The sequence below is a fragment of the Mustela lutreola genome, chromosome 10 (assembly GCF_030435805.1).
Source record: "Mustela lutreola isolate mMusLut2 chromosome 10, mMusLut2.pri, whole genome shotgun sequence".
In the NCBI taxonomy this organism is placed as follows: Eukaryota; Metazoa; Chordata; class Mammalia; order Carnivora; family Mustelidae; genus Mustela; species Mustela lutreola.
Window position 1 is genome coordinate 100,186,903 of NC_081299.1, and position 27,212 is coordinate 100,214,114.

The 27,212-nt window shown below is 44.7% G+C and overlaps 1 protein-coding gene across 3 annotated transcripts in view; it reads left to right on the forward strand.

Annotated features, from left to right (window-relative positions):
• The window catches only part of CD101 (CD101 molecule), a 37,011-nt gene extending 10,231 nt beyond the window's left edge, over nt 1–26,780 (forward strand). The window contains exons 3-10 of one of the 3 annotated variants that reach the window (XR_009345139.1): nt 321–737; nt 4,947–5,333; nt 8,722–9,105; nt 9,810–10,214; nt 12,824–13,234; nt 16,505–16,900; nt 24,319–24,636; nt 25,852–26,780. Coding sequence is in view for 2 of the 3 variants with exons in the window: in XM_059136306.1 (XP_058992289.1) it covers nt 321–737; nt 4,947–5,333; nt 8,722–9,105; nt 9,810–10,214; nt 12,824–13,234; nt 16,505–16,900; nt 24,319–24,554 (2,636 nt within the window). In the remaining variant the exon portion in view is untranslated. The other 2 variants (XM_059136306.1, XM_059136308.1) reach the window with 2 other exon arrangements.
• Nucleotides 26,781–27,212: the final 432 nt, after the last annotated feature.

Genomic DNA, 27,212 nt, shown 5'->3' on the forward strand with positions numbered 1-27,212 from the left:
TCCAGAATCTAGGTCTTCTGGCTCCCAGTGCTCTTCCCTTTTAAATACTCTGTGTCTGAGTAGCTAATTTGGTCACTGCCTAAGCTAAAAACGTAAAGTCAGGGTCAGTACATCACTAAGCCATTAGTTCTGCCAAGTTCCACAGACTGTGAATACAGACGCCGATGTTCCCCTTGGCAATAAGGAAAGCCTGTGGCTAGTGGAAAAGCAACTCCAAGTAGGTGCTTTACGGATGGTGGGTGAGGGCGCCATCTCCTTCCGAGCAGGCTTGTCTGGCAGGATACTGGGCCAGTCAGTTATCATTGTTCCTTTGCTTCCAGTTATTCCAGATACCCTCTCTGCCACCATGAGTTCCCAGACCCTCAGTAAGGAGGAAGGTGAATCATTAGAACTGACCTGCGAAGCAGCCAAAGCCTCAGCTCAGCACACCCACCTCTCTGTCACCTGGTACCTGATGCAGGACAGAGAAAAAAACCAAATCACTGAGATTATTTCCCTCTCCAAAGATTTCCTGTTGATTCCTGGGCCCTCGTATACAGAGAGGTTTGCGGCTGGTGACGTCCAGCTCAGCAAGCTTGGGGTCTCCACCTTCAGGCTGTCCATAGGGAGCCTCCAGCCCTCAGATCAAGGCCAGCTGTTCTGTGAGGCCACCGAATGGATAAAGGATCCAGATGAAACCTGGACTTCAATCGCGAGAAAGCGGACAGCTCAAACCGCTCTGAGGATCCAACCCATAGGTAATGATCTTCTCAAGAAACTTGTTAGTATGTTGATAGTGGGTATTGATGGGGTATCTTTTTGGTGTTTTTCTGATCTTCAGTCATGCCTTTAAAAAAAACATTTAGAGGGCATCTGGGTGGCTCAGTGGGTTAAGCCGCTGCCTTCGGCTCAGGTCATGATCTCAGGGTCCTGGGATGGAGTCCCGCATCGGGCTCTCTGCTCAGCAGGGAGCCTGCTTCCCTCTCTCTCTCTCTCTCTGCCTGCCTCTCTGTCTACTTGTGATCTCTGTCTGTCAAATAAACAAATAAAATCTTTAAAAAAAATATAGAAAGTTTAAATACATTTGGGTTTTGGCATCTGGGAAGCATAAGTAAGAAGAGGGACATTTGGCGTTGGGTCTGTCCATAGCAGGTTTTCTATGGGATAAGATCTGTTGAATGGTTAGGTAGGTTCTGCAAGGCATGCCTGAAAATGGTTTTGTTACCACCCTTGCCAAGCCCTGTATAAGCACTTAATCTACATTTCCTACTTTATCTATATTATCTAATTTAGTCCTCGCCCTATGGGGCAAGCGGTTGACTCCCCATTTTTAAAACAAGGAACCTGAGCCTCAGACAGGCAAATTGCTGGTGAGAGGTGGAGCTGGTGCTCGAAGCAGGTGTGTCTCTCGGAAGCCTCCACACCACAGACCCCTGGGCCTCAGAGTAGCTCTAGCAGTTTCCATCGTGGAGTCTTGTCTTAGTCACTGCCAGGACTTCCTTCCATCTGACCCCATTTCCTGTTTGGGATGGTGTTACTTTTCATGATCCACTGGCATTTTCATCAAAGCAAGCGGGAAGGCTCAGCTGTCATTCCTGGTTTCTCTACATGGGCTATGGTCCAACAGGAAGAGGTTGCAAAAGCCGTATATATCCAGACTAAAAGCAGTTATCCAATGGTGGATCACTCAAGGCTTCTTTTCTTTTTTTTCCTTTCCTTTTTTCTTTTCTTTTCTTCTCTCTCTTCTCCTCTCCTCTCCTCTTCCCCCTTCCCCTTTCCTTTCCCTTCCTTCTCCCTTCGTTCCTAGGAGGATAGTTACTCTCTTTCATTAAGAAATTGTCCTGTTGCTCTTTTTTTTTTTTAAGATTTTATTTATTTATTTGACAGACAGATCACAAGTAGGCAGAGAGGCAGGCAGAGAGAGAGAGAGAGAGGGAAGCAGGCTCCCTGCTGAGCAGAGAGCCCGATGCGGGACTCGATCCCAGGACCCTGGGATCATGACCTGAGCCGAAGGCAGCGGCTTAACCACTGAGCCACCCAGGCGCCCAGGTGTGCATGTTTTGATACACATATGCATTTTGAAATGATTACCACAATCAAGCTAATTAACATATCCACCATCTCACCTTGTTATTTTCTGTGTGTAGTGGGTGTGTGCTTGTGCTGTATGGTGAGAACACTTAAGCTATCGATTCTTGGCAAATTTCAAGTATGCAACACAGTATTATTAACTTCAGTCACCATGCTATACAATAGATCTATAGACCTTATCTTGTGTAATGGGAACTCTGTACCCTTTGACCAATATCTACTCCCTACCCCCCAGATCCTGGCAACCACCATTCTATTCTCTGCTTTTATGAGTTCAGCAGTCTCAGACGCCACATATAAGTGAGTCCCTGCAGTATCTGTCTTTCTGTGTCTGGCTTATTTCAGTTAGCCTAATGTCCTCCAGGGTGATCCAGGTTGTTGACAATGGCAGGCTTTCCTTTTCTCTCATGGCTGAATAATATTTCAATGTGTATATATTTGCTATATTATCTTCATTCATCTATCCATCAGTGGACACTTAGGTTGTTTCCATATCTTTGCTATCACGAATAATAAACATGGCAATGCAGATGTCTCTTTGAGATCCTGACTTCATTTCCTTTGACTATATACCCAGAAGAGGGATGACTGGATTATATGGTAGTTCTATTTTTAGTTTTTGAGGAACCTCCACACCATTTCTTTTTTTTTTTTTTTTTTAAAGATTTTTTCTTTATTTATCTGACAGAGATCACAAGCAGGCAGAGACGCAGGCAGAGAGAGAGGAGGAAGCAGGCTCCCTGCAGAGCAAAGAGCCCGATGTGGGGCTCGATCCCAGGACCCTGGGATCATGACCTGAGCCGAAGGCAGAGGCTTAACCCACTGAGCCACCCAGGTGCCCCCCTCCACACCATTTCTATAACATTACCTCCCTGAAAACAGAGCATGTCCTCCACACACATTTCTCCACATCCTCACCAACACGTGTTATTAATTCTCCCAACCCAGGAACACAGGACATCTTTCCATTTACCTGTACCTTTAATTTCTTTCATCAATATTTTACAGTTTTCAGGGCACATGTCTTTCATCTCCTTGGTTAAATTTATTCCTAAGTATTTTCTTCTTTTTGACATTATTGCAAGTGAGATTTTTTTTTTAAATGAGATAAAATTAGTATAAGACAGTATATAAGTTTCAGGTGTGCAATACTAATCCAATACTTGTATACACTCCATGTGATCACCACCGTAAGTCTAGTTATAATCCATTACCATATAGTTGAGCCCCTTTACCCATTTTGCCCACTCCCCAACCCCCTTCCTCTCTGGGAACCACAAACCTGTTCTCTGTCTCTATAGAGAGTTTATTTTTGTTTTGTTTGTTCATTTGTTTTGGCTTTTAGAGTCCACATATAAGTGAAATCATGTGGTATTTGTCTTCCTCTGTCTTTATTTCACTTAGAATAATATCCTCATGGTCCATCCGTGTTATTGCAAATAGCAAGATCTCCTTCTTCTTTATGGCTAAATGGTATTCTTTGTGTGTGTGTATATATACCACATTTTCTTTATCCATTCATCCATTGATGGATACTTGGGCTGCTTCCATATCCTGGCTAATATAAATAATGCTGCAATGAATATAGGGGTGCATATATCTTTTTGGTGTTTTTATGTTCTTTGAATAAATATCCAGAAGAGGGACAGCTGGATCATAAGGTAATATTATTTTTAATTTTTTTTTTTTGATATTTTATTTATTTAGGAGAGAGGCAAGGAGAGAGAGCTCATGGACAGGAGAAGAGGGGGAGGGAGAGGGACAAGCAGACTCAGTGCTGAGCACAGAGCCTGAGATCAGACCTGAGTCAAAACCAAGAGTTGGCCATTAACCTACTGAGCCACTCAGGCCCCCTATTTTTAATTTTCTGAGAAATCTCTCTACTCTTTTCAAATTGGCTGCACCAATTTACATTCTTATCGGCAATATAAAAGTGTTCCCTTATTGCCACATCCTCTCCAATACTTGGTATTTCTTGTCTTTTTTGAGAATAGCCATTCTGACAGGTGTGAGATGATGTCTCATTATGGTTTTGATCTGCATTTCCCTGACAATGAGTGATGTTGAGTATCTTTTCATTGTGTTTATTGGCCATCTGCAGAAATGGTTTTCTCAGTGTCTTTTTCCAATACTGTGTCTACTAGTGCATAGAAATGCAACTGATTTTTTTTTTTTGTATATTGATTTTGTATATTGCAACTTTACTGAAATCATTAGTTTTGACCGTTTTTTGGTGGAGGCTTTTGGGATTTCTATATATAAGATCACATCATCTGCAAACAGATGATTTTTCTTCATTTTTTGGACTTGAATGTTCTTTATTTATTTTTCCTGACGAACTGCTCTGGCTAGGGTTTCCTGTACTATGTCTGATAGAACTAGTGAGAGTGGACGTCCATGTCTTTTCCTGATCTTAGAGGAAAGACTTTCAGCTTTTCATCATTAGGTGTTAAGTTAGCTGTGGATTTGTCATACGTCACGTCACATGGCTTTAACTTAGGAAAATTCCACTGGATAGTCTTAGCCCCCCCAAAAAGAGAGCAAAGCAGTCACAGTTTATAGCAGTTCAACATATTATATTTTATATTTTTTTATTCAAAAAATATACCCTACTTTTTATACTTCTATGCATACATCTTGCTTAATAGGATTGCAATCAGAAAAGCTATGTGCGCTGGTCTTCCTGAAAGACTGAAGGAATAGGCAAGGACATTTTTGATTCTAGGCATTGCTTTGGCTGACTTCCTCTTCAGAGCTTGACTCCCACATGAAATGCAATCCCCACACTACCCTTACAGGGGGTATTATCTCTCTGTGGTCCTGAAAGGACAGATGCCGAGGCTTCTCTAAACACCTGTGTTGCTTTTGTTTCCTAGTGAGAGATTTTCACATCAACATTTCAGCTGAGAGTGCATGGACTGCAGGGAATTCCTTAGAACTGGTCTGCCTGGTTGTAGGTGGTGGCCGGGACCCATGGCTTCAGGGCATTTGGTTCTTCAATGGTAATGAGATGGCCCGCATGGACGCTGGGGGTATTCTGGACCTGAAGGGAGACTACAGAGAGAGAGCAAGTCAAGGACAGCTCCAGGTTTCAAAGTTAAGCCCCAAAGCTTTCTATCTCAAGATCTTCTCTGTGGGACCCGAGGACGAAGGCACCTACAGCTGCGCCGTGGCAGAGGTGGCAAGAGCTCCGATGGGCTCCTGGCAGGTGCTTCAGAGCAAGCAGTCCCCAGACAGCCACGTGCATCTGAGGAAGCCAGCAGGTATGTGAAGTCAGAGCCCGACATGCCCGGACTGCTCTCTGCTTCCGCCCTTTGTGAAGCCAGGCTGCCTCCCTGGACACAGCAGACACACCCCTGGAGAGTCCAGTGTCAGTCCCATCACTCTGAGGTGGAGTTAAGAGAAGCCACCAAGGGGCGCCTGGGTGGCTCAGTAGGTTAAAGCCTCTGCCTTCAGCTCAGGTCATGATCCCAGTGTCCTGGCATCTAGCCCTGCATCGAGCTCTCTGCTCAGCAGGGAGCCTGCTTCCCCCCTCTCTGTCTCTGCCTGCCTCTTTGCCCACTTGTGATCTCTGTCTGTCGAATAAATAAATAAAATCTTAAAAAAAATTTTTTTTTTAAAAAGAGAAGACACCAAACTGGCTGAAGACCTAGGTCTTATTCCAGGACCGTTAAACAGGCTGTGACCACAGATCCAAGGCTTAACTTCTTTAAATCTCAGCTTCCTTAAATATAAAATAATTACATACATTTAGATTGCCCTGAAGTCCCCTCTTGCTGTCTTAGATTCTTTGATTCTATTTGCCATCAGTCCTCATTTATGTACTTTGGGTTTTTCTCCACGCGGAAAGCACCAGCGTTAATGAAACCCCCGTCTTCTCTTTGTTGTCTGTGTGATGCAAGTATGGTGAGGGGAAAGAATGACACTTGGCCTCCTTCCTGTGGATGAAACACCTGCATTGTGCCCCCCCCCACCCCGCCCCACAAACATCTTTCAGATGTCTTTTGTTCATCCTCTGTTCGCTTAAACCTGATACAGGGAATGAGAGTACGTGTTAATTCTGCATCAAAGCCTGACTCAGAATAAGAAATGAAGAGGTAAATGATAGCAGGCAGACTCAATTCCCTGCATTTTGCTATAATGCGAGGTGCCTGTCCAAACAGGTCCACGTAGCTACCATAGGCATGGACGTGGAAGGCCACTCAGCTCTTGTTTCAAGTTTATGAAGATTGGACAACCTTAAACGTGGTGAACGCTCAGTGTTTATTGTGTGCAGAGAAAACAGACAAATCTACAACATATGTTAGGATGCTCTGGACTGGGTGTTATACTCAAAGCCTAGAAGCATCCACTGCCCAAGAGCACAAAACAAAACCTAGCTAAAAATAAAGATACTCTCGTTTTCACTTGCTCATTGGTGGCATCTCCAAAGATAGATCAATTTCCCTTTCATGCTCTTCTCTGTTGCCCCGTTTGCGAGCAACGAAGAAGCACAAGCCTTGGCCTAGGATGGCACGCCAGGAAGTGTGTTGGTGTTAGTTTTCACACTAAACATTTGGTCTGACTTTCTAGGATTCAGGAAGAACTGTGTGGGTGGGTTTACATATTTACATGAAGCGTAATCTCGGCTTCATTCATCTCAGTCTCTGCTGAAACAGATCTGTAAAACTTTCTTAAATTTGGCATATGGGAATCTATGCCAGAGGGACCTGAAGATGTGCTTTGTGGTCCTCAGATCACAAGCCTGTCCGTAGGATGGTCTTCCAAAGCGAAATATAGTTCTTTGTGTAGGCTGGAGTCCAAACTGGGCCTGGTATGTGGAAACAGAAAAAGTTATTAGCAAATTTATTAAGGATTTTGTTGAGCATTCAGTTTTGAAAGTCAAACCAAAGTCTGATCAGTTTTATCGTGAAACTCATACTTTATGAATATTTTAAACAGAAGGGGGTACTCACTACCACTGTGAATGTGTAACTTACATGTACTTGATAAGATTATTACTTCTTACCAAGAGGCAGTAATGACTGTAAAGAACTAAGGAGACCTCATTTTTTTTTTTCTTTAAAAAAAAAAATTGGGGCGCCTGGGTGGCTCAGTGGGTTAAGCCGCTGCCTTCGGCTCAGGTCATGATCTCAGAGTCCTGGGATCAAGTCCCGCATCGGGCTCTCTGCTCAGCGGAGAGCCTGCTTCCCTCTCTCTCTGTCTGCCTCTCCATCTACTTGTGATTTCTCTCTGTCAAATAAATAATAAAATAAAAATCTTAAAAAAAAAATTGATGTTAGTTGAAACTAACCATAATGGTTACATTCAAGTCGTGAGATTATGAGTAATAATTTCCTCTTTATTTTCTAAACTTCAGTTTGAGTCTATTTTTAACTTGAAAAGAACTTTAAGTATAATCCTGCCTTCACTACCCAAAATCTGGAAGTAGGTTTGCATATATAGATACAGATACAGATAAAGATATAGATATAGAATATTAAATATTATCTAACTAATAATTATTAAATAATGATCATTTATTTAATTGTATTATTAGATAATTAAAATATTAAATACATGTATTGGATGTACTTGTGGACATCAGGCTTCATTCTGCCTTTGTACCTCATCTACGTATATACATAGAGCTGGAGAAGACCCAGCTCCTTCCCCAACAGGGAAAAACAATTTGCAAATTCATTTAGATCCTATTGAGATTTCTCATCCCAATTCTATTTTCTTGGCCTTAAACCTGAGATGCATGAGCTACTGAGGTCTCTTTGCTTTGCCCACAAAGCACCCAGGACAAAGCCTTGCACGGGAAGTGTCTGTTGAATGAGTGTTTGCATTTCTATACGTTCTGAGTTTCCCATCTGGGAGCCATTTGTATTTTGTAATTTAACATTATAGTTCAGATAAAAGAAGGATCTCCCTTCAACCAATAGTGTATGTATGAGAATATGTGATTTGAAGAAGGGAAATGTATCTATCTGTGTATTTTCCCCCCAAGTAATTGTTTTTTCTTTTCTAGTAATTGTTTTTAATGGCAGTATTTTGTTTGTTGTTGTTGTCTAAATAAACTCTACAACCAGGGTGGAGCTCGAACTCATGAACCTGGAATCAAAAGTCCCATGCTTTATGGACTGAGCCAGCCAGGTACCCCTAATGGTAGTTTTTGAAAAGAAATCTAATTACCAATACTCCTTTCCTGTTCACAACACATACTAATTAGGGGAAAAATAAGTAGGGAGAGCAATGTCATTTTGATCTATGAAATATAAAATTCTAAAAGACTAAAAATTTAAATAAACACAGCTTTGTTACTTTTAGGCTCATACACCCACCCTAATTAATCTAACAAAATATTACCAGATGTTTTCCCAACTAGATGTTCTTAATGAAGGGCTGATTTAACAAAGCACTAAAAATAAAGGCAAGTTATAAATTGTTTAAGTGTAAATAAGTGCTCCTGATATTCTTTCTGCTGTCTTATTGCCACTAGTTAAGTGGTTAGCAAATCTCTTTTCTGGGGGTGGTAAGAACAGTCAACAGCCTGATCTGATTTGTCACAAACCAGTCAAGGCCTAATTAAAGAGATTTCACTGTGTTTTAGTAAAATTTTCATTTACTTGAAATACTTCTTTTTCCTCTCAAATCTGTAACCCATAGGAAGAAATGTGGTCTTATCCACCAAGAACAAGGAGGAAGCCATGTGGGAAGGAGAGACATTAACGCTTCTTTGCAAGGCAGATGGGGCTGTGAGTCTCCTGTCCGTGGAATGGTGGCACCTCCCACAAGGCCAGGCACAGCCGGAGTTGGTGGCCAGTATGCAACAAGATGGTGCCGTGCAGCTGGGGGCCTCCTACAAGCAACTCAACAACCGGGGCCCCATGAGGCTGGAGAAAATGGACTGGGCCACCTTCCAGCTGGAGATCAGCCCCACCAGCATCACAGACAGCGGTGTGTATGAGTGCCGAGTGTCTGAGGGCACCCAGAGCCACTCCAGAGGTCAGAGCTGGACTCAGAAGTTGGCAGTCACTGTCAAGTCTCTGGGTAAGTGTCGAAGAAATCCTGTTCTAAACTTAAATATATCAGCAGTACCTTCTTGACGGTGGGATGCAGTGGAATTTGTGCGTCGTCCCGAAACCCCTCCTTGTGGCACGTGCACCCCAGGACACAAAGCATAGTCTCTGGCTGCCATGTCTGTCCACCAGTCTCTAAAGTTTACTCCTCTTTATAAGGATCATGTGTAGGGTGCCACTTGTTGGTTGTTGGTCGGAGCTAAACAAAAAAGCCTATGAGCTAGAGTGGACGTATAGAGGACCTGTGCCCGTGGACATGAGTTTTGTATATCCAGGCTTCTATAGCTGCAGCTCTGGGCTTGCAGAATCTCTTCAAGCCTGTGCGCCAGAGAGACGCTGAGCCCACGAGTGGAAATCAGGGGAGGCCCACCATTCAGGGGTAGGGCTGGGGAGGGGAGAGCACTCCACCTACTCAGTAGCAGCTGTCTAAGCGGCAGGCTGGAGAAACCCTGCCGGTTTGTTGTTCCCGCTAGGAACGCTCTCAGAATAGGATCAACTTTGGAAAACTGAAACCAGAATTCAGGACAGACTGTACCATGAGTCAACTTTTAGCCCCAAATATTTGGAGCTCCCCATGTATGAATGCATGGTTCCATATGAAGAGGCGGTAGGTAGGAGAACTTTGATTTGATAAACATATTGGCATTGGTGTTTCCCGTGTGTTTCTGCCCACAGAGTCAAGTTTACGGGTTAAGCTGATGAGCCGTCAGCCCAAAGTAGAATTAGGCAAGACCTTTGGCTTGTCCTGCGTAGTGGAGGCTGACTACGCCAACCTCAAGGTGCCACTCACTGTGACGTGGCTGTTCCAACCATCGAGATCTCAAGTCTTTCATCTACTTGTTCGAGTCACCCATAATGGCACTATTGAGTGGGGGGAAGAACTAGCTCAGTTCCAAAAGAAGACAAACGTTCTCCAGTCCTCGTTTCATTCTCAACTCCTAATCCATGATGCCACTGAGGAAGAAGCAGGAGTCTATCAGTGTAAAGTCGAAGTTTATGTCAGAAATTCCCTATGCACAAGCAGCCCCGCAAGAGCTTCTGCCATCTCTCACTCACTGATGATAGCCATCGCTCTACCAGGTAAACACCACTGGAAATTAATCCTTGCTTTAAAATCAAACAAGCACCTTTCTCTTATTTGGGGCAAGTTATAGAATTAAAACATAAAATACCTTCCCCCCCCATGTTTTGACTGTGTAAGTTAGCACTGAATAAAACCGATATCCAGGCTAACATGAAGTTAGTACACATGGGACAGCCATACTTGTTGTTAAAGCATTGACATACCTCCACACAGACTACTAGTTACTGTTGCTCCAGGCACCATCCCCCTCTTTCCATAAGTCCCCACTACCCAGCAAGTGAAAGGTATCATGTGGCACAACAGGGGGCTTCTTGGACCAGCTCTGGTCGGGAGGGAGGCATTCTTTGGATTGGTCACTGTCTGTGCCTTACTGATCATTAAATGTTTGCAAAGTCTCCCCTACTGGTAAGGATAATGTCAATTCCATTAGAATACATTTATCCTCTTGATTTAACATGTTAATGTAAAGAGAGAATATCTGATTATAGTCAAATAGAATTTACCTCATCAGCTGGTGAAACAGCAGAGGTAAAAAAAGTAAGACACAACCTTGGGCAAAGTCATGCTGGGTTAACGTATCTTCTTTTATGACTTCTGTTTCTAAAGACATTGTGTTCAAGAGACTTTGAAGTCATTGCCACTTGACAGGCACCAGTGAGTGGCTTAGCGTTGAGCAAGTCACTCAGTCTGTCCTAGTCTAGGTACTTCATCCCTAAATTGCTGCTGTGCACTGTAAAGGTGGTGATATATGTAATGTGCCCAGGACAGTGCCTGACGTACCAAGAGGATGGTCAGACATGGTGGCAGCCATTATTCTCTCTGCTGCTGAGCGACATTTAATAATCTCCTTGTTGATTAACTCATGCCTTAATTGCTTTGTCCTTCCTGTGGTATTTAAAATCATCAACCCAATCCCTTCTTCTTGAAACTTTCTTTTTCCTTGGCCTCATGACATAAGATTTTCTTGGTTTCTTTCCTAACACTCTGTTTCTTCTCATTCTCTTTTGCAGAGTTCTCCTCCTTCACAGATCCATTCCTTTGTGTTTCAGCTTTAGCTTGTTTTCTTCTCAGTCTATACAGTTTCCTGAAGTGGGCTTATTCCTTCCCCTGGTTCAACCTATATAGTGACGACTCTCAAATCCATTATCCTGAAAGTCTCCTCTTGGTCCCCAGACTCGTTATGCAGTTAGCTCTGAGGCATATCTACACTTAGTAAGTCCAAACATAAATGCACTATTTTTATTCTTCCAAAGCTACTCCTCCTACACTGCTCTCCATGTATATACAATCCACCACCAGTGGCCCAGGTGAGAAACCACAAGCCTCCCTATCCACCTTATCCAAACTCCCATAGCACAGCTTGCAAGATCCTTTATAACCTGGCACATTTATGTCTTTACATTATGATTTTCCAGCATCATCTTCTACTTTCCATCTTGAATTTGAGCTCCAGCCCCACTAAACTACTTGCAGGTTTTCAAATACTCTATGTTCTCCCTCACTTTTAGTCTTTGTTCAAGTCATGGGTTTTGTGTGAACTCTTTAACCTTTTCTCCACCAGACAAATTCCTATTAACTCTTAAGACTTAGTCTGGAGATCTCTGCTCCAGGAAGCCTCTCCCCACTGCCATATTTGAGTTAGATTGTCCTGCCCTGGGCTCTGACAGCCATTTCTGCATACCTGTGTCACATTTGGCTGACACAGTGTTGTGATCTGTAAACTTCTGTGCCTGCACTAGTTTCTCCCTAGACTGTGAACCCGCTGATGGAGGTATCCACAGAGCTTGGAATGGTCTGGCACATAACCCAGTGTGTGCTTAATACGTATTTGTTGAAGGAGGAGGAAAGAGACCTCCTGGCAACTTCAAGAAGCCATTACAAAAGTAGAATTAGCGATAACAGCAAGAAGTTAGAATAAGGTTTGGAAAGCAGGTTGTAGCAATCTTCTTTCTGATAGAGCAGAAAAGCTGCTAGAGTAAAAGGATAGCTGACTCCATATCTGTATGAGATTCCCATTAACTGGCTTCAAAGAGACATACAATTTTAATAGCCCACCTACAACTACCTCTTGTTTACCCATGTTTGAAGGCAAAAACAAGCAAGGACATGTCAGCAAATTGTAAATCCAGGAGTATTCTGGAGAGTGAGTACACAAACAAAGCATTAATAGGGCCACTTTTTCTCACTGATTTATAAAATGCGACAGAAGAGAAAATGTCTAGGCTTTGTTAGTGAGGCATTACCACGTGGAAGAGATTGGTTTTCCGTATGACACCCCATCCCGCCCCATGTTCCCTATCCTACTCTGCCAGCTAAGGGTAGAACCAGGACCAGTGACTGGAAGGTACAGAGTGGTAGAATCCAAGTTGACATCAGAAAGAATTCTCTAGTGGCAGTGATGTCCAAAGATGGAACGAGCTGCTTTGTCCGTTGGTGAGCTATCCAGAGGCTTTGTGGGCAGTTAGTGGGACTGTGCAGGAGGGAATGCCTATATCCAATGAATGTAGGATGCATTGCTTTAGTTGACCTCTAATGTCCCTTCTACCTTAAAATTCTATTTTCTAGTGAAGTAACAAAAGTTACTGTCACCATTCTTTTAATTTAGAGAGCAAGCTGCAAGTGAACTCAAGCAGTCAAGTCCGAGAGATCCTCATCAACTCCAACACCAACATAGAATGTAGCATCTTGTCCCAGTCCACTGGAGACCTTCAGTTAGCCGTCATTTGGTACTTCTTTCCCAGTTCCACTAACGCAATCTGGCTGAGGATCCTGCAAATGGACCAAACCAATGTTGTAAAATATGGGGATGAATTTCACACCCCAAGGAGAAAACAAAAATTCTACCCCGAGAAAGTTTCCCAAGACTTGTTTCAGCTACACATTTTGAATGTGGAAGACAGCGATCAGGGCAAGTACCACTGCACTGTGGAGGAATGGCTCTTGTCTACAAATGGCACTTGGCACAAACTTGGAGAAAAGAAGTCGGGTCTGACAGAATTGAAACTCAGGCCCACAGGTAAACCTTGCAAGTGTATTCTTACATGTCTTTCAATAGGATTTCCATCTTTTCTTGGGCAGCTTTTCTCTAGAGTGGTTATGTGAAGGTAGAACTATGACCCAGGGTCATAGGAAGAGTGTCTACCTACACAATGAATGCAGGACCTGGTAGTCCAGCAGAGAAAGCAGGTATCACTTAAGGTGAATCAGTCCGTGGCTTCAAGGTGCTTGGATGAGGACTAGATCCCTTTGGTGCTTATCAGCCTGGCAGCCTGGTCTCTGGAGCTACGTAGCGTGTTGTATCTCTAGATCTCTGTAATAACAAGCTGTGTCATTCCAGTGGGGCTCTACTGTAATTTGGCAAAGAAAGAGTAATACGAAGCATATTTCTCCCACTGTGAACAGAAACTGTACAACTCTATAGGGATGTGTGGAGAAATTGCTTTTCAACATTTGGCTGCCTAAACATAAGGCGAATAAGAGTAGTTAACTGTTGGAATGGCTTACTGAGGGAGTCTCCTCTTCCTCAGGAGATCTTTAAAGATGTAATAGAAGTTCCATCCATTTGCATTGGTCTAGGAGTGCTGTGGTTGAAATGTGGGCAGGGTTCATTAGATCACTCGGTGTTAGTTAGGTCACCTCCAATGTTTATTAAAATTAAATGAATGTCACAGCGAAGGTTTGGGAACTGGCTGAGATCCAAGAGCACAATGCAAATAAGTGGTGCTTAAAATTTTATTTGCAACGTAACATCCAAAAATAAGATTATAATGAACGTTTAGAGATACCAAGAGGAATAAGGCACAGCTCTTGCCTTAAGGAGCTTACTCTCTTTTGGGGGCAGCAGAGCAAGACAATAGCTTAGCGTTGGGATCTCTTCCTGCTGCTCTGCTTCCACTTCTCCATGTTCTTCAGGCGCTTCTTCTCCCTGCTAAATGTGGGTGTTCCTCAGGGACAGATCCTGGGCCCCTTTGTCTTCTTATTCTCTGCTTGCTTCAGAACTTCTTCAATTCTTCCTTGGTTTCAACTACCACCTTCGATGAAATTGCTCTCAGTCTTGATGTTTAGCTCCAAATCTTTCTACCCAACTGGCTATTGTACATTTCTACTTGGATGCCCTTGAGACCCTTACACTCAGCAGGTCCCAAATTGCATTATCATCCTTGCCATCCCACGAGACCCGTGCATACTTTAACACTCTCCATCTGTGTGGCTGGCAGCCCTTTCTCCCATTTGCCCAAGCCAGATCTTGACAGTGTATGCGCACCCTTTTTAAGGAGGCAGCCACTCCTTAGCTCAAGCTAGCAAACACTTCCCATCCAGAAATGTGGGCTCAGTATTGTCTGATCTTTTAGTATATCAAGAAATACCTAAAATCTTTCTTGTGTGACATCGCTCGATTGGAGAATGTACGCAAGGAATCCGAGTTCTTTTCAAATTCTGAGGGTGTCAAACAAAACGTATCTGTGGGTGGGCGTGGCCAACCGTGCACCCTGGTGTGGGGTGTGAGTTAAGGAAGAGGCCCCAGGGAAAGGTACTGCGAAGGAGTGGTCAGAATTGTAGGAGAGACATTTTCTCTGAAATCAAAAGAGGAGAGGACTTAAGAAGAAAATGGACTTCAGGGATAAAACACACAGAGAGGACAACAAGACAAAGTGTCTTGAGCTAAGAAATTGGGCCCATACTGAGCATCTTAGCCAGAGCATGACTGGAAGACTGATTGTAGTCCAGTAGGGAGGAATTAGAGATGAGGAAGCAGAGACACTATCATATAAACTAATCTATCACATACTTTGCCATGAAGGGAAGGAGAGAGTCAAGGTGGTAACAATAACAGCAACAGATACAGGATCAGATAAAGTTATTCTTTTATTTATTTTATTTTTTAAAAGATATTTATGTATGTATTTATTTATTTGAAAGAGAGAGAGAACATGGGCAGGAGGAGAGACCAAGGAAGAGAGACAAGCAGACTTCCCGCTGAGCAGGGACCCCGATGGGGGACTCGATCTCAGGACCCTGTGATCATGATCTGAGCCAAAGGCAGATGCTTAACTGACTAAGCCACCCAGGTGCCCTGAAGTCATTCTTTAAGTTATTCTTTTTTTTTTTTTTTAAAGATTTTATTTATTTATTTGACAGAGAGAGAGATCACAAGAAGGCAGAGAGGCAGGGGGCTAGCAGGTTCCCCACCGAGCAGAGAGCCCAATGTGGGGCTCAATCCCAGGACCCTGAGATCATGAACTGAGCCAAGGGCAGAGGCCTAACCCACTGAGCCACCCAGGTGCCCCTGAAGTCATTCTTTTAAAGACAGTTTAATAAATGTGTTTGTAGTAGAGTCGAAAATTTAGTGTGTACTATAATTTCTATATTTTGTTTGTGACTATTCTGGCCTTCGAAGTTCTCACCTGCTGGTTAGGAGGGGAATGTTTAAAAAGTAAATGTCAAAATCTGTTTAAAACTTAGTCAACTGGGGGTGCCTGGGTGGCTCAGTGGGTTAAGCTACTGCCTTCGGCTCAGGTCATGATCCCAGGGTCCTGGGATCGAGCCCCGCATCGGGCTCTCTGCTCAGCGGGGAGCCTGCTTCCTCCTCTCTCTCTGCCTGCCTCTCTGCCTGCTTGTGATCTCTCTCTGTCAAATAAATAAATAAATTCTTTAAAAAAAAAAAAAAAACTTAGTCAACTGGTGAATCGTTGGACACTGTGTCAAAAACTAATGATACATTGGCTAATTGAACATAATAAAAAAAACAGCTTAGTCTAATCCAGTAATTTAGTGTCTCCTTGAATGGTAGTCTAACACTTGTATAAACATGTTCATTCTCTCTGATAGCCTCCTCTTTCCTTGCCCCTAGAACTGAGATGATGTGTGGGCGTATGGGAGGAGGGTAATCTGCTAAGAACGAGGGGCACTGGTGCCATACACAGCTTGAGAGGATGGCTGGAAGTTTTGAAGGATCCCTCTGGGAAGCAGAGGAAAGAGTTGACCGGGGAGGGGTAAAAGCAGCAGGGCAGAACACCCACTGAAGCTAGGAGGTTTCTGGGGCAGGTTTTCAACAGACAAGAGATAAGGCTGAAGAAGGAAAATGGCCTGTTTGAGTCTTAGCACAGAATGTTCTAGCAAATGTGGAGGAGGAACAGAGGTCAAGGAAAAACATGTTACAGATGAAAGACCTGATGTCTAAGGATTTTAAGACGGCATCTCCTCAGTGAAAACTACATTTTTCAGACACAGTATCCGAACTAAAAATCTGGATTCTTCTCGAACATATTGCCATTTTATTTCCTAGGAAGTAAAGTACGTGTGTCCAAAGAGTACAGGACAGAGAATGCTACCGAGCACAGCCAGGTGGCCATCCGCTGCAGCCTGGAGAGTCCTGGCAGCTCAGCTTCCCTGTTCTCTGTGATGTGGTACCGGAACAGGGAAAATTCTGGAACGAAAATGCTGGTGCACCTGCAGCATGATGGCTTGCTGGAGTATGGCGAAGAGGAGCTCAGGAGGCCTCTGGTCTGTTACCGTTCATCCTCTACAGAGTTTGTCCTGCAGCTTCATTGGGTAGAGATGGAGGATGCTGGGCTCTACTGGTGCAGAGTGGCCGAGTGGCAGCTGCATGGCAACCCAAGCAAGTGGGTCAAGCAAGCCTCAGACGAGTCACAGCATATGGTGCTCACAGTGCTGCCTTCAGGTAACAAGGGGCTAATCTGTCCTGGCCCGTGGTCAGGAGAATCTTGGTCTCCTCTCTTACGCTTTCCCTCTCAGTTATGTTTTGCTGAAAACAATTTACAGATTCCCTAAAGAAAGTGACTCTGCCATTTCTCTCAGTGCCAATTTCCTTTCCTCATTTGGACTGACAAGGTCTACAAGAGTTTTTGGCATTGACATTTAAATGTCAGGGGCATCTGGCCCACTTCCCCCCTTACCCTCCCAAACAAACAAATAAACAGACACACAAAAACCATCAACTTCGTACCCTTTCAAAGAACAAAATAATGTTCACAGTAGACATCCTTACCCCTTGGCTGATTCTCCACTCTCAGAAGGCTCAGGTCTGCAGTGGGAGTCAGAGTGAGGGGTAGGGGTATAGTGACTTGAGGTTTCATTGGGTTGAACCCAAGTCAACTACATCTAAATGCTCCCCACCTCAAAAACAAAATGAAACCTTTCTCAATTAATAAGTGCCCAGCTTCTTATCACTCTATATGTTCAACAGATTAGCAGGATTTTGATAATGATAGTCGTTTGATGTGTGTCTCCTAATGACAGCTTGCAAGGCATCGAAGGAGGAAGTGTGCCCCACAGAACTCATTCACAGGGTCGACAAGGAGGGTAGCTCCTGAAAGACCTTGGCCACAGCCTGGCCATTCTCTATGTAGGAAGACCATCCTACTCAGTGCACAGCTTCAGGTGGGATGTGGAATAAGTGGTTGTGAAAGAGAGGACAGCATCCTTCCAGCCAACCTGGTGCCGAGCATGTAATAGACATTCACGAAGCATTTGTTCATGAAAGCAACTGTTTTGCCAGCCAGACCCGTGAATCTTCCCTGGTGATCACTGTGCTGCCTGATGTAGCCAAGCTCATCTCTGAGCCGCTCCTTTATGGCAGGGTTTAAGGTGAGGCTGAGAAGTGAGCTATTAGCTGAACTTACACTGGGAAAGGGACACTGGAGAGGTCTCGGTGTCCTACACCAGGAAGGGTAAGAAGGATCAATGAAAGGTCACATTCCTAAAACACCAGCTAGCTTGGGTGATGGTCCTTAGCATGGAGAAAAGGTGCTGCCCAGAAAGGTGTCCACTTCTTTGAAGTAGGGTTAGTTGGAACCCAGCCCCGGCCAAGCTTCTGGAGAGGAAGCCAATTACCTGATTTGTTCCCTGGGGCTCCATCATCCCTTCCCTGACCATTCTTCAGCAGAACTTTTCTCCCAAGTGTCCAGAGAGAATTTTTCTTCCTCTTGGCTTTTCTTCTAGTCTAACAATTATGGGAAGTCCCACAACCCTGAGCACATTCCGTACCTGTTTTCTCACTGGAATCCGCAGACCCTATAGCATCAGGGGGTTTTGGTAGCAGCATAAATAGATAACAAGTATAAAATGTACCTATTCTGTGACTAAAAAGCACATCTCCTCTGAGACAGATGGGATCCTTCACAGCATATGTATATATACTGTTAATCTTTGTGGAATCCTTCTAAATCAGGTGAGAGGTTTTAAAAAAGATGAACTCTGGAAAGAAAATGTTAAAAATTAGGTCGTCTTTGTATTCCTTACAGGTGAAGAAGCTTGAAAGCCTGTGCCACAATCAGCTGAGGGTTTTTTATAACCACATTTAAGGGTTCCCAAGTAAATCCTCAATTACAGGATCTTGCTTCCTCTACCTGGCTGTTCCTTTCTGGGAGTTGCAGAGTTGTGGAGGCAGTGGAGGAGCGGGTATGAAAAATCTTGGGGTTCGGAATCAGACAAGCCTAGGCTCAGATCACAGCCCTACTACCTACCTACAAACTCATACCCTGGTTATTTAACCTCTGTGAGCCTCAGCTTACTCATAAATTGAGGATAATAATACAAATGTGCATAAAGTAACATGGTTCCTAGAATATTGTAAGTGGTCAAGAAATGTTAATTCTCTATCCCCTAATGCCACCAAACGTGCTACACACACACACACACACACACACACACACGAATGGATATATCCATATATGTGACAAAATATTTTAAGTTGTTCAATAAGTAACTATGTGAGGATCTGAAAATACAAAAATGTGAATTACAGAGTCTTTTCCCAAAGAGCTCAGATTCCGATGGGAGACTTGAAGTCCAAAATGATAGCAGTCATCAAAGCAGCAGCCTCGGGATGAAGGAACAGAGGCAGGGCTGGGATAAAGGGCTGTGTGGGGAGGAGATCCAGAAAGTTCCTTGGGGTATGCAAGAGAAAGGAAGAGAAGATATTTTAGGAAAAGGAAAAACTACGCAAGATGATATTAAAAGCTGTTGCACAAGGGACAGAGATGAAGTTAGTGAGATGGAGAGGGTATGGATATCAAAGGGGAAGGTGAACTTATTCATGAACGTTGTAGAGTGTCAGCAAACAAGTTCAGGCAGGGGAGGGACAGCATGAGATTTGCATTTTAGAAAGCTCCCATTTGGAGCTGTGTTAAAGATGAACTGGAAGGGAGGCAGACACAGAGAAGGGAGAACCATTTGAAATTGATTGTAGGAACCCAGGTGAGACAAGATGAAGGCCTAAATTAAGGCAGTACACACAAGGGTTGAGAGAAGGGCAGGCATTCAGTGTTGAGAGGCGTCATCTTCAGGAGTTAGACACTGAAGGGTACATGAGCAGAAGGGAAGAACCAAGGATGAATATCAAATTTCTAGTGGGTATAGGAGAAAAGTGTGAAGGGGAAATTAGTTCAATTTTTAATAAACTGAGCTGGAATTGAGTTTGGAGTACGTGTAAATTATCGGAAGAGTTCTACCCAATAGACATGGGGACTTCCAAGTGAGATCTTTGCCAGAGTTGTAGATTAGAAGGCATCAACTTATAGCCAATAATGGTGTCCCATGAGGGACTCCTGAGATCTATCACTGTTGATCAGTGCAGAAGAGGAGCCTGTGAAGGGGAAGGAAAGGAGTAGCTAAGAGGTAGGAGTGGTACTGTAGAAACCAAAAGCAGAGAGGGTATCAAGAAGGAAGGGAAAGCCAACAGACTCAACTATTTCAGAGAAATCAATGAAGATAAGAATGGGGAAATATCCTTTGGATTTCACACTATAGGGCCATTGTAGACAAGTAATGAGAAAATTCAGACTGCAGTGAGAAAGTGGACACAGCAGATACAGATTACACTTTCAAGAACTTTGATGTAAAGGACAAGAAAGGAAATAACGAGTGGTGAGAGGTGTCAATGAACTTTTACTTTGTTCCGTGTTGGTTTGGAGGTGGTAGAGACTTGAGAACCTTTACATTCTGGAGGGGAAAGAGGCAGTGGCAAGGACAAAGGGAAAGATCAGAAGAGAGTAGACCAATAGTCCAACACCTTGCATCAACACAGACCACCTCCTGTCTGGAATGTTCTCCCATGTCATCTTTCTCTGGTCAACATCCATGAATCCTCTACCTCCAAGTATAACTGCCACGATCTGTGATTTGCCTTGTTCTCTTAGTTATCACACCTGGCTAACATCTATCCACACCGTCAGACCGTACATTCTGAGAAGGCACAGACTGAGTGTCTCATTCCTAACACAGCGCAATGCCTAGCAAGTAGAGATGCTCAAGGTCTTACCAAATCACAGTGTAATCACACTCCTTGTAAGGACCTGCTTATGTATTAATAAAGTCCAGATCAGATCTAACATGCTAGCAATTCTCACTTCTTTGGTGGTTTTTCCACCACCTCTGTGTGGCAATGTCAGGTTGGGTAGTTTAGGACCACCTAATAAAACTGTGGGGCATGTGGCTCAAATGAAGACAGAAAAAAATTAAGAGGAATTCCCTGGGGGAATGGACCTCTCATCTTCTTCTCCATCTTACTTTCTTCTCTTTGACCATGCCAATGTAGGGCCTGGAGATATCTTCATCTTTTTATCTCACCCTCAGAACCCAGACATAAATGTCTTATTCTACAGAATTTGCTGGGATTAATTAACAGGCAAGACTATAAGGCTTCCTGGGGACTGGATTAGTTCTAATTATATGGTGTTTGTTCCTATTCCCCAACTTCTATTTGGGTAAGGATATACTTAGAAAGTGAACCTTCAAAGGAGATATGTGCCCCTACCGCACTGAAGTTTCTGGAATGACCATAGAATTTACCCATGCTACCCTAATGCCTCCAACAATGTCTGGCATGTAGCACTTCACAAATGCTTGATGAAAGAAGGAGCAAGCAAGTCTTCAAAGGAAACAGGATGCTGTCAGGCACCAGTGGTTCCGGGATGCACTCGTATCAGGTTCCCTAACCCTACTTTTATTGTTGGACAGGAGCCAACTCTCTCACATGGCCACACTTGGCATAGACAGTTGCCAAAGTCTTGGTGGGAGGTGGGGGAGGAGTTGATAGCCCCCATCGTTATCTTGTATCTTTCTTCTGCTGAAGTACATATTTCTGAAGCCCTAGCGAAAAGGAGTGCTCCTCTTGGCATGTTTGGCTGTGGGTGGAAGACAGTTATTAACTGGAGCTGGTGATGAAGTAGTCTCATTACATTTTTGGCCCTGCCTTGCAGAACTTGTACTTTGAGCATGGGGCACTTACTTGGATTGATTAAAAATGCCGAACCTTAACGGTTTAGAATGTCACTAATTCTAATCCCAATAGGGGTAAGAGGCAGATGGTTCGAAATGGTGATCGTGGGATCCAGAGCAAACCCTGCCTTCCCAGGAGAGGTAATTTAGAAGCACTGGAGCTGACAGTCGCTAGCTGTTGGCCAATTCAGCACTGTGAAGAGCACACTTTACCATCCTTTGATGGCAGATTGCTCCAAACAGAGTAGCCTCCTCCCCATTAAGACAGTCAAGCCCTCTGGCAGTCCCTTCATGCTGAAGGTTAGAGTCTCAGTGGCAGAAAAAACCAAGTACCAGATTTCTTTCCCCCTTCTGTATGCTAGCCCTCATGATCATACCATCGTCTAACAACGGTGAGACCAAGGTAGACTCTCACCTTCCAGTTCTCTGACACCCATGACTGGGAAGAGAAGTCAGAGTCTCCTACTAAGTAGTCTTTAGACTCTCAGTGGACTGTCACCCAGTCGTGGAGACAGAGGGACCAGAGATTTAAGGGAGAGTCTTGGCCTGTGGGAGAACATGGCCAGGTGGGTGACCCGTGTGAGGACTCAGTTGGTCCAGCCCTGTTTTCTGTCCCATCTCCTGAGAGAAGTTGCCCATCATTTTTCCTAACATCCTAACATCCTCACTAGCCTTCCAACTAACATTTATTTCTTGCTGACTCAACAAGTGTGCTGGGCACTCTGTTAAATAACTTATTATGCATTATCTCATCACAACTCTAGAAATTATTATCCCCATTGGATCGATGAGGAAACTAATCACTGTTGAGGATAAGTAATTTGTTTAATGTCAATATCAGTAAGTTGAAGAGCTAGAATGTGAACCCAGGTCTCTTGGGGATGGTAGTCAGTCCCTACCCTGTGTATGAGTAGTGCGAAGTGTCAAACCCCGTACTCCTACCCACTGTTCCCTGCAGCTCCATTCTCTTTCAGCATGTCTATCTATAACTCCTCCTTATCCCAGTGCCTTCAAATACATTCACATAAGAGCTGGGAGAATTACTGTAGTCAAGCAGGGCCTTGGAGAGAAGGGTCAGGTAGGCTACAGAGTGGGAGGGTGATAAGGATTTAAAAATCCAGCTTTATCATTGTCCACCCTTTCAAAAAGGAAAACAAAAATTAGGCTGGAGAATATAAATGAGACCAGAGAAAATCCAGGCCACAAACCCCCGTAGCAGCCTGTGAGTCCCGAGCGCTGCGGCCGGTCTAATGTTCAGTGATGATCTTTACTCTTTGTAACATGATGGCTGCCACCCCTGTGTTTTTGTGGGTGCAATGTACTCATGTAATTAATTCATTCATCAGTTTCCATTGATGACCCACAGACCAAGTGCTGGACAAAGTAAAAAGATGCATCAGATGTAGGCCCCGTCCTTCAGGAGCTCACAGTGCAGGAGCTGGACAAATGTTTAGATTCTTTCTTGACTTCCACCAAAGAGACGTTCTTCTCAGTGCAAGATGCATCAGCAATGCGGGAAACAGGAATTTTCTTGCAGCAGAGGTTGATGGAAATGACCTGTAAAGCTGTTTACATCTCTAAGAATCTATAATCCCTTGAATCCTGTAACTTCACCTTTGAAGAAGAATGTGTTTATAGTCATTACAATTTTCCAATAAAAACACAACTACTATTAGCATCCGATTTTCCGGAAGAGCCCAGATTTCAAATATCCTGTCATAAATACATGTAGATGGAAGACTATATCTAGCAGCTGGTATCTCTCTGAGCCTGTGTCTTTTTGCATGGAGAGTCTGTAAACCCTGTCCTTGGACTAGGAATTCCGGGAGGGGCTTCCTGGAATCTGGGAAAGTCTGCAGTCCTGTCCCTCTGCTTCCCTGGGCACGTGGCCGGGAATCACTCTGGGGAGGCGCGTGCGTGCTCTGTGTGTCTGTGTGTGATGGGGCTTCCCCACGGGCTGCAGCTGCCTGACGGTCATGTGCTTCGGGCTGCCTTTATATAGTATCCTTTGCCTCCGGTTGCCATCAGTCCCATTCAGTTCAGATCGGCGAAAGCTCTCATGCACGTGTGTGGGACACTGCAGGGGACACGGGGCCAAATGACACTCTCAGGCAGGCTCAAGTAACGGTGGATGAAACCAAGGAGATGGTTAAGGGGGAACAAAAGAGATCTACACCAAGGGGTATGTGAGAAGAGGACCTTGGAAGACCATGCCTGAGGCAGGAAGATAAGCCTGGGGAGGAAGAGGGTCATATGAGCTGGGTCAGAAGGACCCAGAGGATTCGGGTATAGAGTGTGTGTGTGCGCCAGAGGGAGGCAATCGTGAGAGCAACACAGGAAAGGAGCCCAAAGGAGGGTGTCCCAGGGGAGACCCATCTGGAGGGCGGGGAAGGGAGGGAGCTGCTCACCCTGGGTGCTGTCGTGGGAAGACAAGACGTTGTGAGAGTGCGTGCACGCGCACGCAAGAAGCAGCAGCGGGAATAACTCAGTTAAAAATTCAGGACCAGCAACAGAGTTGAGAACGAGGGCTGAATTATAGATCTCTTTTCTGAGGATAGAAGATTAAAGGAGAGGTTTTCTTTTTTGTTTTGCTTTTCTTCGAGGCTGTTGGTTTTAAGTAGGTCATGGGAACCCCAGTGGTTGGAACTTGCTGGGTGAAGGCAGCGAGGCTGGAAAAGCACCATTCTGGGCTTCTCCTCTCCCCACTGCTTCCCTCTTTCTGTCCTCCTCTGATCTGAGGGGGCCGCGGTTCTTGCCCGTATTTGCCTGTCACAATAAATCCCCCAGGCGTTTATGGTTGATTGTTGCAGGGAAGTTGGAGACTGATCATCTTCTTGGTGGTTCTCCTTTTCATTGCAGAGCCCACGCTTCCTTCCAGGATCTGCTCCTCGACATCTTTACTCTATTTCCTGTTGGCCTTCCCCTGCATTCTGTTGATTCTTCTGCTTATTGCTCTCTTCTGCTACTGCCACAAGGCCAGGAAGTTGTCGGCAATGATTCTAAAAGCACAGAAAGAAAAGTCCCTTTGGATGGACTTGAAAGGGACTGGAGACTGGACAATAAACCAGAGGGACGAGGAAGAGGAAGACCATTGAATCCGGAGAGCGTCCATCAGCCCCAGGGAAAGGGCGGGCTTTGGAATTGAACTGAGCCGCTTGTGAATGTGAATGAATCCAGGTTGGGTCCTTCTTGGTGTCTATGACCTTGGGCAAGTTACCTAGGAATCATAGGGAATGTTCATTGAGCGTGTTTGTGGGACCCACACCACGAAGTGTTTCTTTGCGTGTTGCCCTCATCTACCCCTTGTATCCTCCCAGGAGCTAGACAATTTACCCTGTTTTTCACTGGCAGTACCTCACAGAGGTTCAGGGTCCCTGTCTGTAAGGAGAGAACCTCCCTCACACAGCCTCTTGGGTATTCGCTGAGATCCTACAGCAAAGCCTCGGTGAGAGTACCCGCTACCTTTCCCTCCCTTATGTCGCGGACTCCCAGGAGAGCACTCCGAGTGGTCCAGTCACGCTGGCCTTGGGCATCCTTTGCCCCCAGATTACAGGCGCAGGAAGGGCCCTGACGTCAGCAAGGCAAAAGGGTATTAGGGATGTGCCCTTCATTCATATTCCATCTGTCTTGCAAGGTGAGTGTGACTTCCCTCAAAGCAGAACGCCCATCATTCCCTCATCCCATCTATGAATGCTTTGCAAGAACAAACTCTGTGTCGAGGGTCCCTGATCAATATTGGTCCTTCCATGAAGCTGTAAAGCATTTTGTAGTCTGAGTTTCTATTTTCCTCCCTTCCTTTCCTTCCCTAGCCTAGCCTCTCTTTCTTTCTTCCTGCTGCTTTTCCTTCCTCTCCCTCCCCCTTCCTCTTTTTCTTTTCTTTTCTCTTCTCTTCTTTTGCCTTCTTTCCTTCCTTCCTTTGTCTGTCTGTCTCTCCCTTTCTTTCTTTCTTCTGTCTATTAGCATTAGGTCATTGCTAAGGGAAAACTTTTTTTGTTGTTGTTTCAGTAACAGTGGTCTGATCAGCCCCCCCGAGGCCTCATACCTCCCCTTCCTCCCCACGCCCAAAGATCCATCTGGGTCCTGGCTCTGAGCCAAGGCCTTATTTTCTGTGACCAGACAGCATTAGTAGTAGCTCAGGGCATTGCGGTAGTTATCGAGGGAGGAGGAGGAACAGTGCCCCTGCCCCGTCCTCCCCCAGCAGCGGCTAGGAGCTCGTGGGAAGCAGTGGGTCAAGTCTGGTTCCTCAGGGGTCCCCTATTCTCAGCCAGGCATAGTCGGGGGGGTAGGGCGGGGTGTGGTTCGGGAGTGTCCTGGCTTAAGGTTTTCAACATCGGCCCTCAGGATACAACCCCGGTTCCCAGTGGGCCTGAGATCTCCTCACCTTTGTTTCAGAAGCCGCTCTGGGCCTGTTGGAACCAGAACTGGAAATCGATCAGTGCAGCCTAACAGACTTGAGAAAACCCATCTATTTATTATCTATATGACCAACGGGGTTGCTTTAACACTCGCTAATTTGCATTTCCAAGGAGAGCAATTTATTTTTAATTATTTTATCAAGCACACATGTCTTCTCCAAACATAATTAGTTCCTTTGCAAGGGGAGCATCGGAGGCTATGAGAACTCCCAGTGTAGACCTCCATGTCCCTTCTGCTCATCTTCCTTTATTGGCTCATTTAAAATATCCCAAGTGTTTCCTTAAATGTGTCAATGCATTTGTCTCTTTTCTCAAAGGGAGGGTGGCATATTTTTCAGAAAACAAAGCTAAAGGTAAGACTTCTTAGAAAGTGTGATGCCTCCTGCCCCCCCGAAACCTGTATTTTAATTGGGATTTTGAAGGAAAAGGGAGCAGAATCGAAACCCATCAGATAATGAGAACGGATTCTAGTGCTGCCCTCTGCCTGGGGTCCTCTCTCCCCTGACTCCTTCCCTCTCTGCTCACCTGGGTCCCGCCTTTCCGCTCAGAGCTCACCAGCTGTTTCTTCACCTTTGGATCCAGCCCAGACAAGGCAATAGAGCAGACACGCAGATGTCCAACTGCGCCACCCAGAGCCAAGCTTGGGACCGCTTATTCCCCAGGGAGCACCACCTTGTGCCGGGCCTAGGATAGGTGTGAGGAATCCAGTAGGGATGCAGCCAGACACAGCTCTAATCCCCTGGGATCATCCCCTTGTGTCTTCCGGATCCTGTGCCTTCATATAGCACGCTACATGTTCTCAGAAGCCACGTTGCACTCTTTGGCCCATCACGAATTTTTAGGCAACTAAACCCCAAAGTCATCTTTTCTCTTTTCCAAACTGAATAAAATTTGTGTTCACCCAAATCAATTGACGTTTTACGCAAAACCTCTTCTCTTTCCAATGATGTACTTGTTCCATTTTACTCTCTAACACTCAGTGGAGAACTTGACTTTTATTCACTGATTTTAACTTTTCCATTCTATGTAAGCACCTGGTTTTCCTTTCAGCATCTTGGGTTTTCAGTCCTCCTCGGCAACAGAACAAAACCGTCTCGGGAGTTGGCTACCTATGGCCCGCAGGCTGAGCAGCCTACCACCCATTTTGTAAAATAGGAGCTGCTGGAAGACAGCCTCTCCCGTTTGCCTGCATATTACCCCAGGCTGCTGTCATCATAAAACAGGAGAGGTGAGTCGTTGCCATAGAGACTCTATGCCTAAAATGTTTACTTTCTGGCCCTTTGCAGAAAAAGTTTTCCAACCCTGCCCTGTTTTAGTGGCTGTGTTTTCTCTTAACCA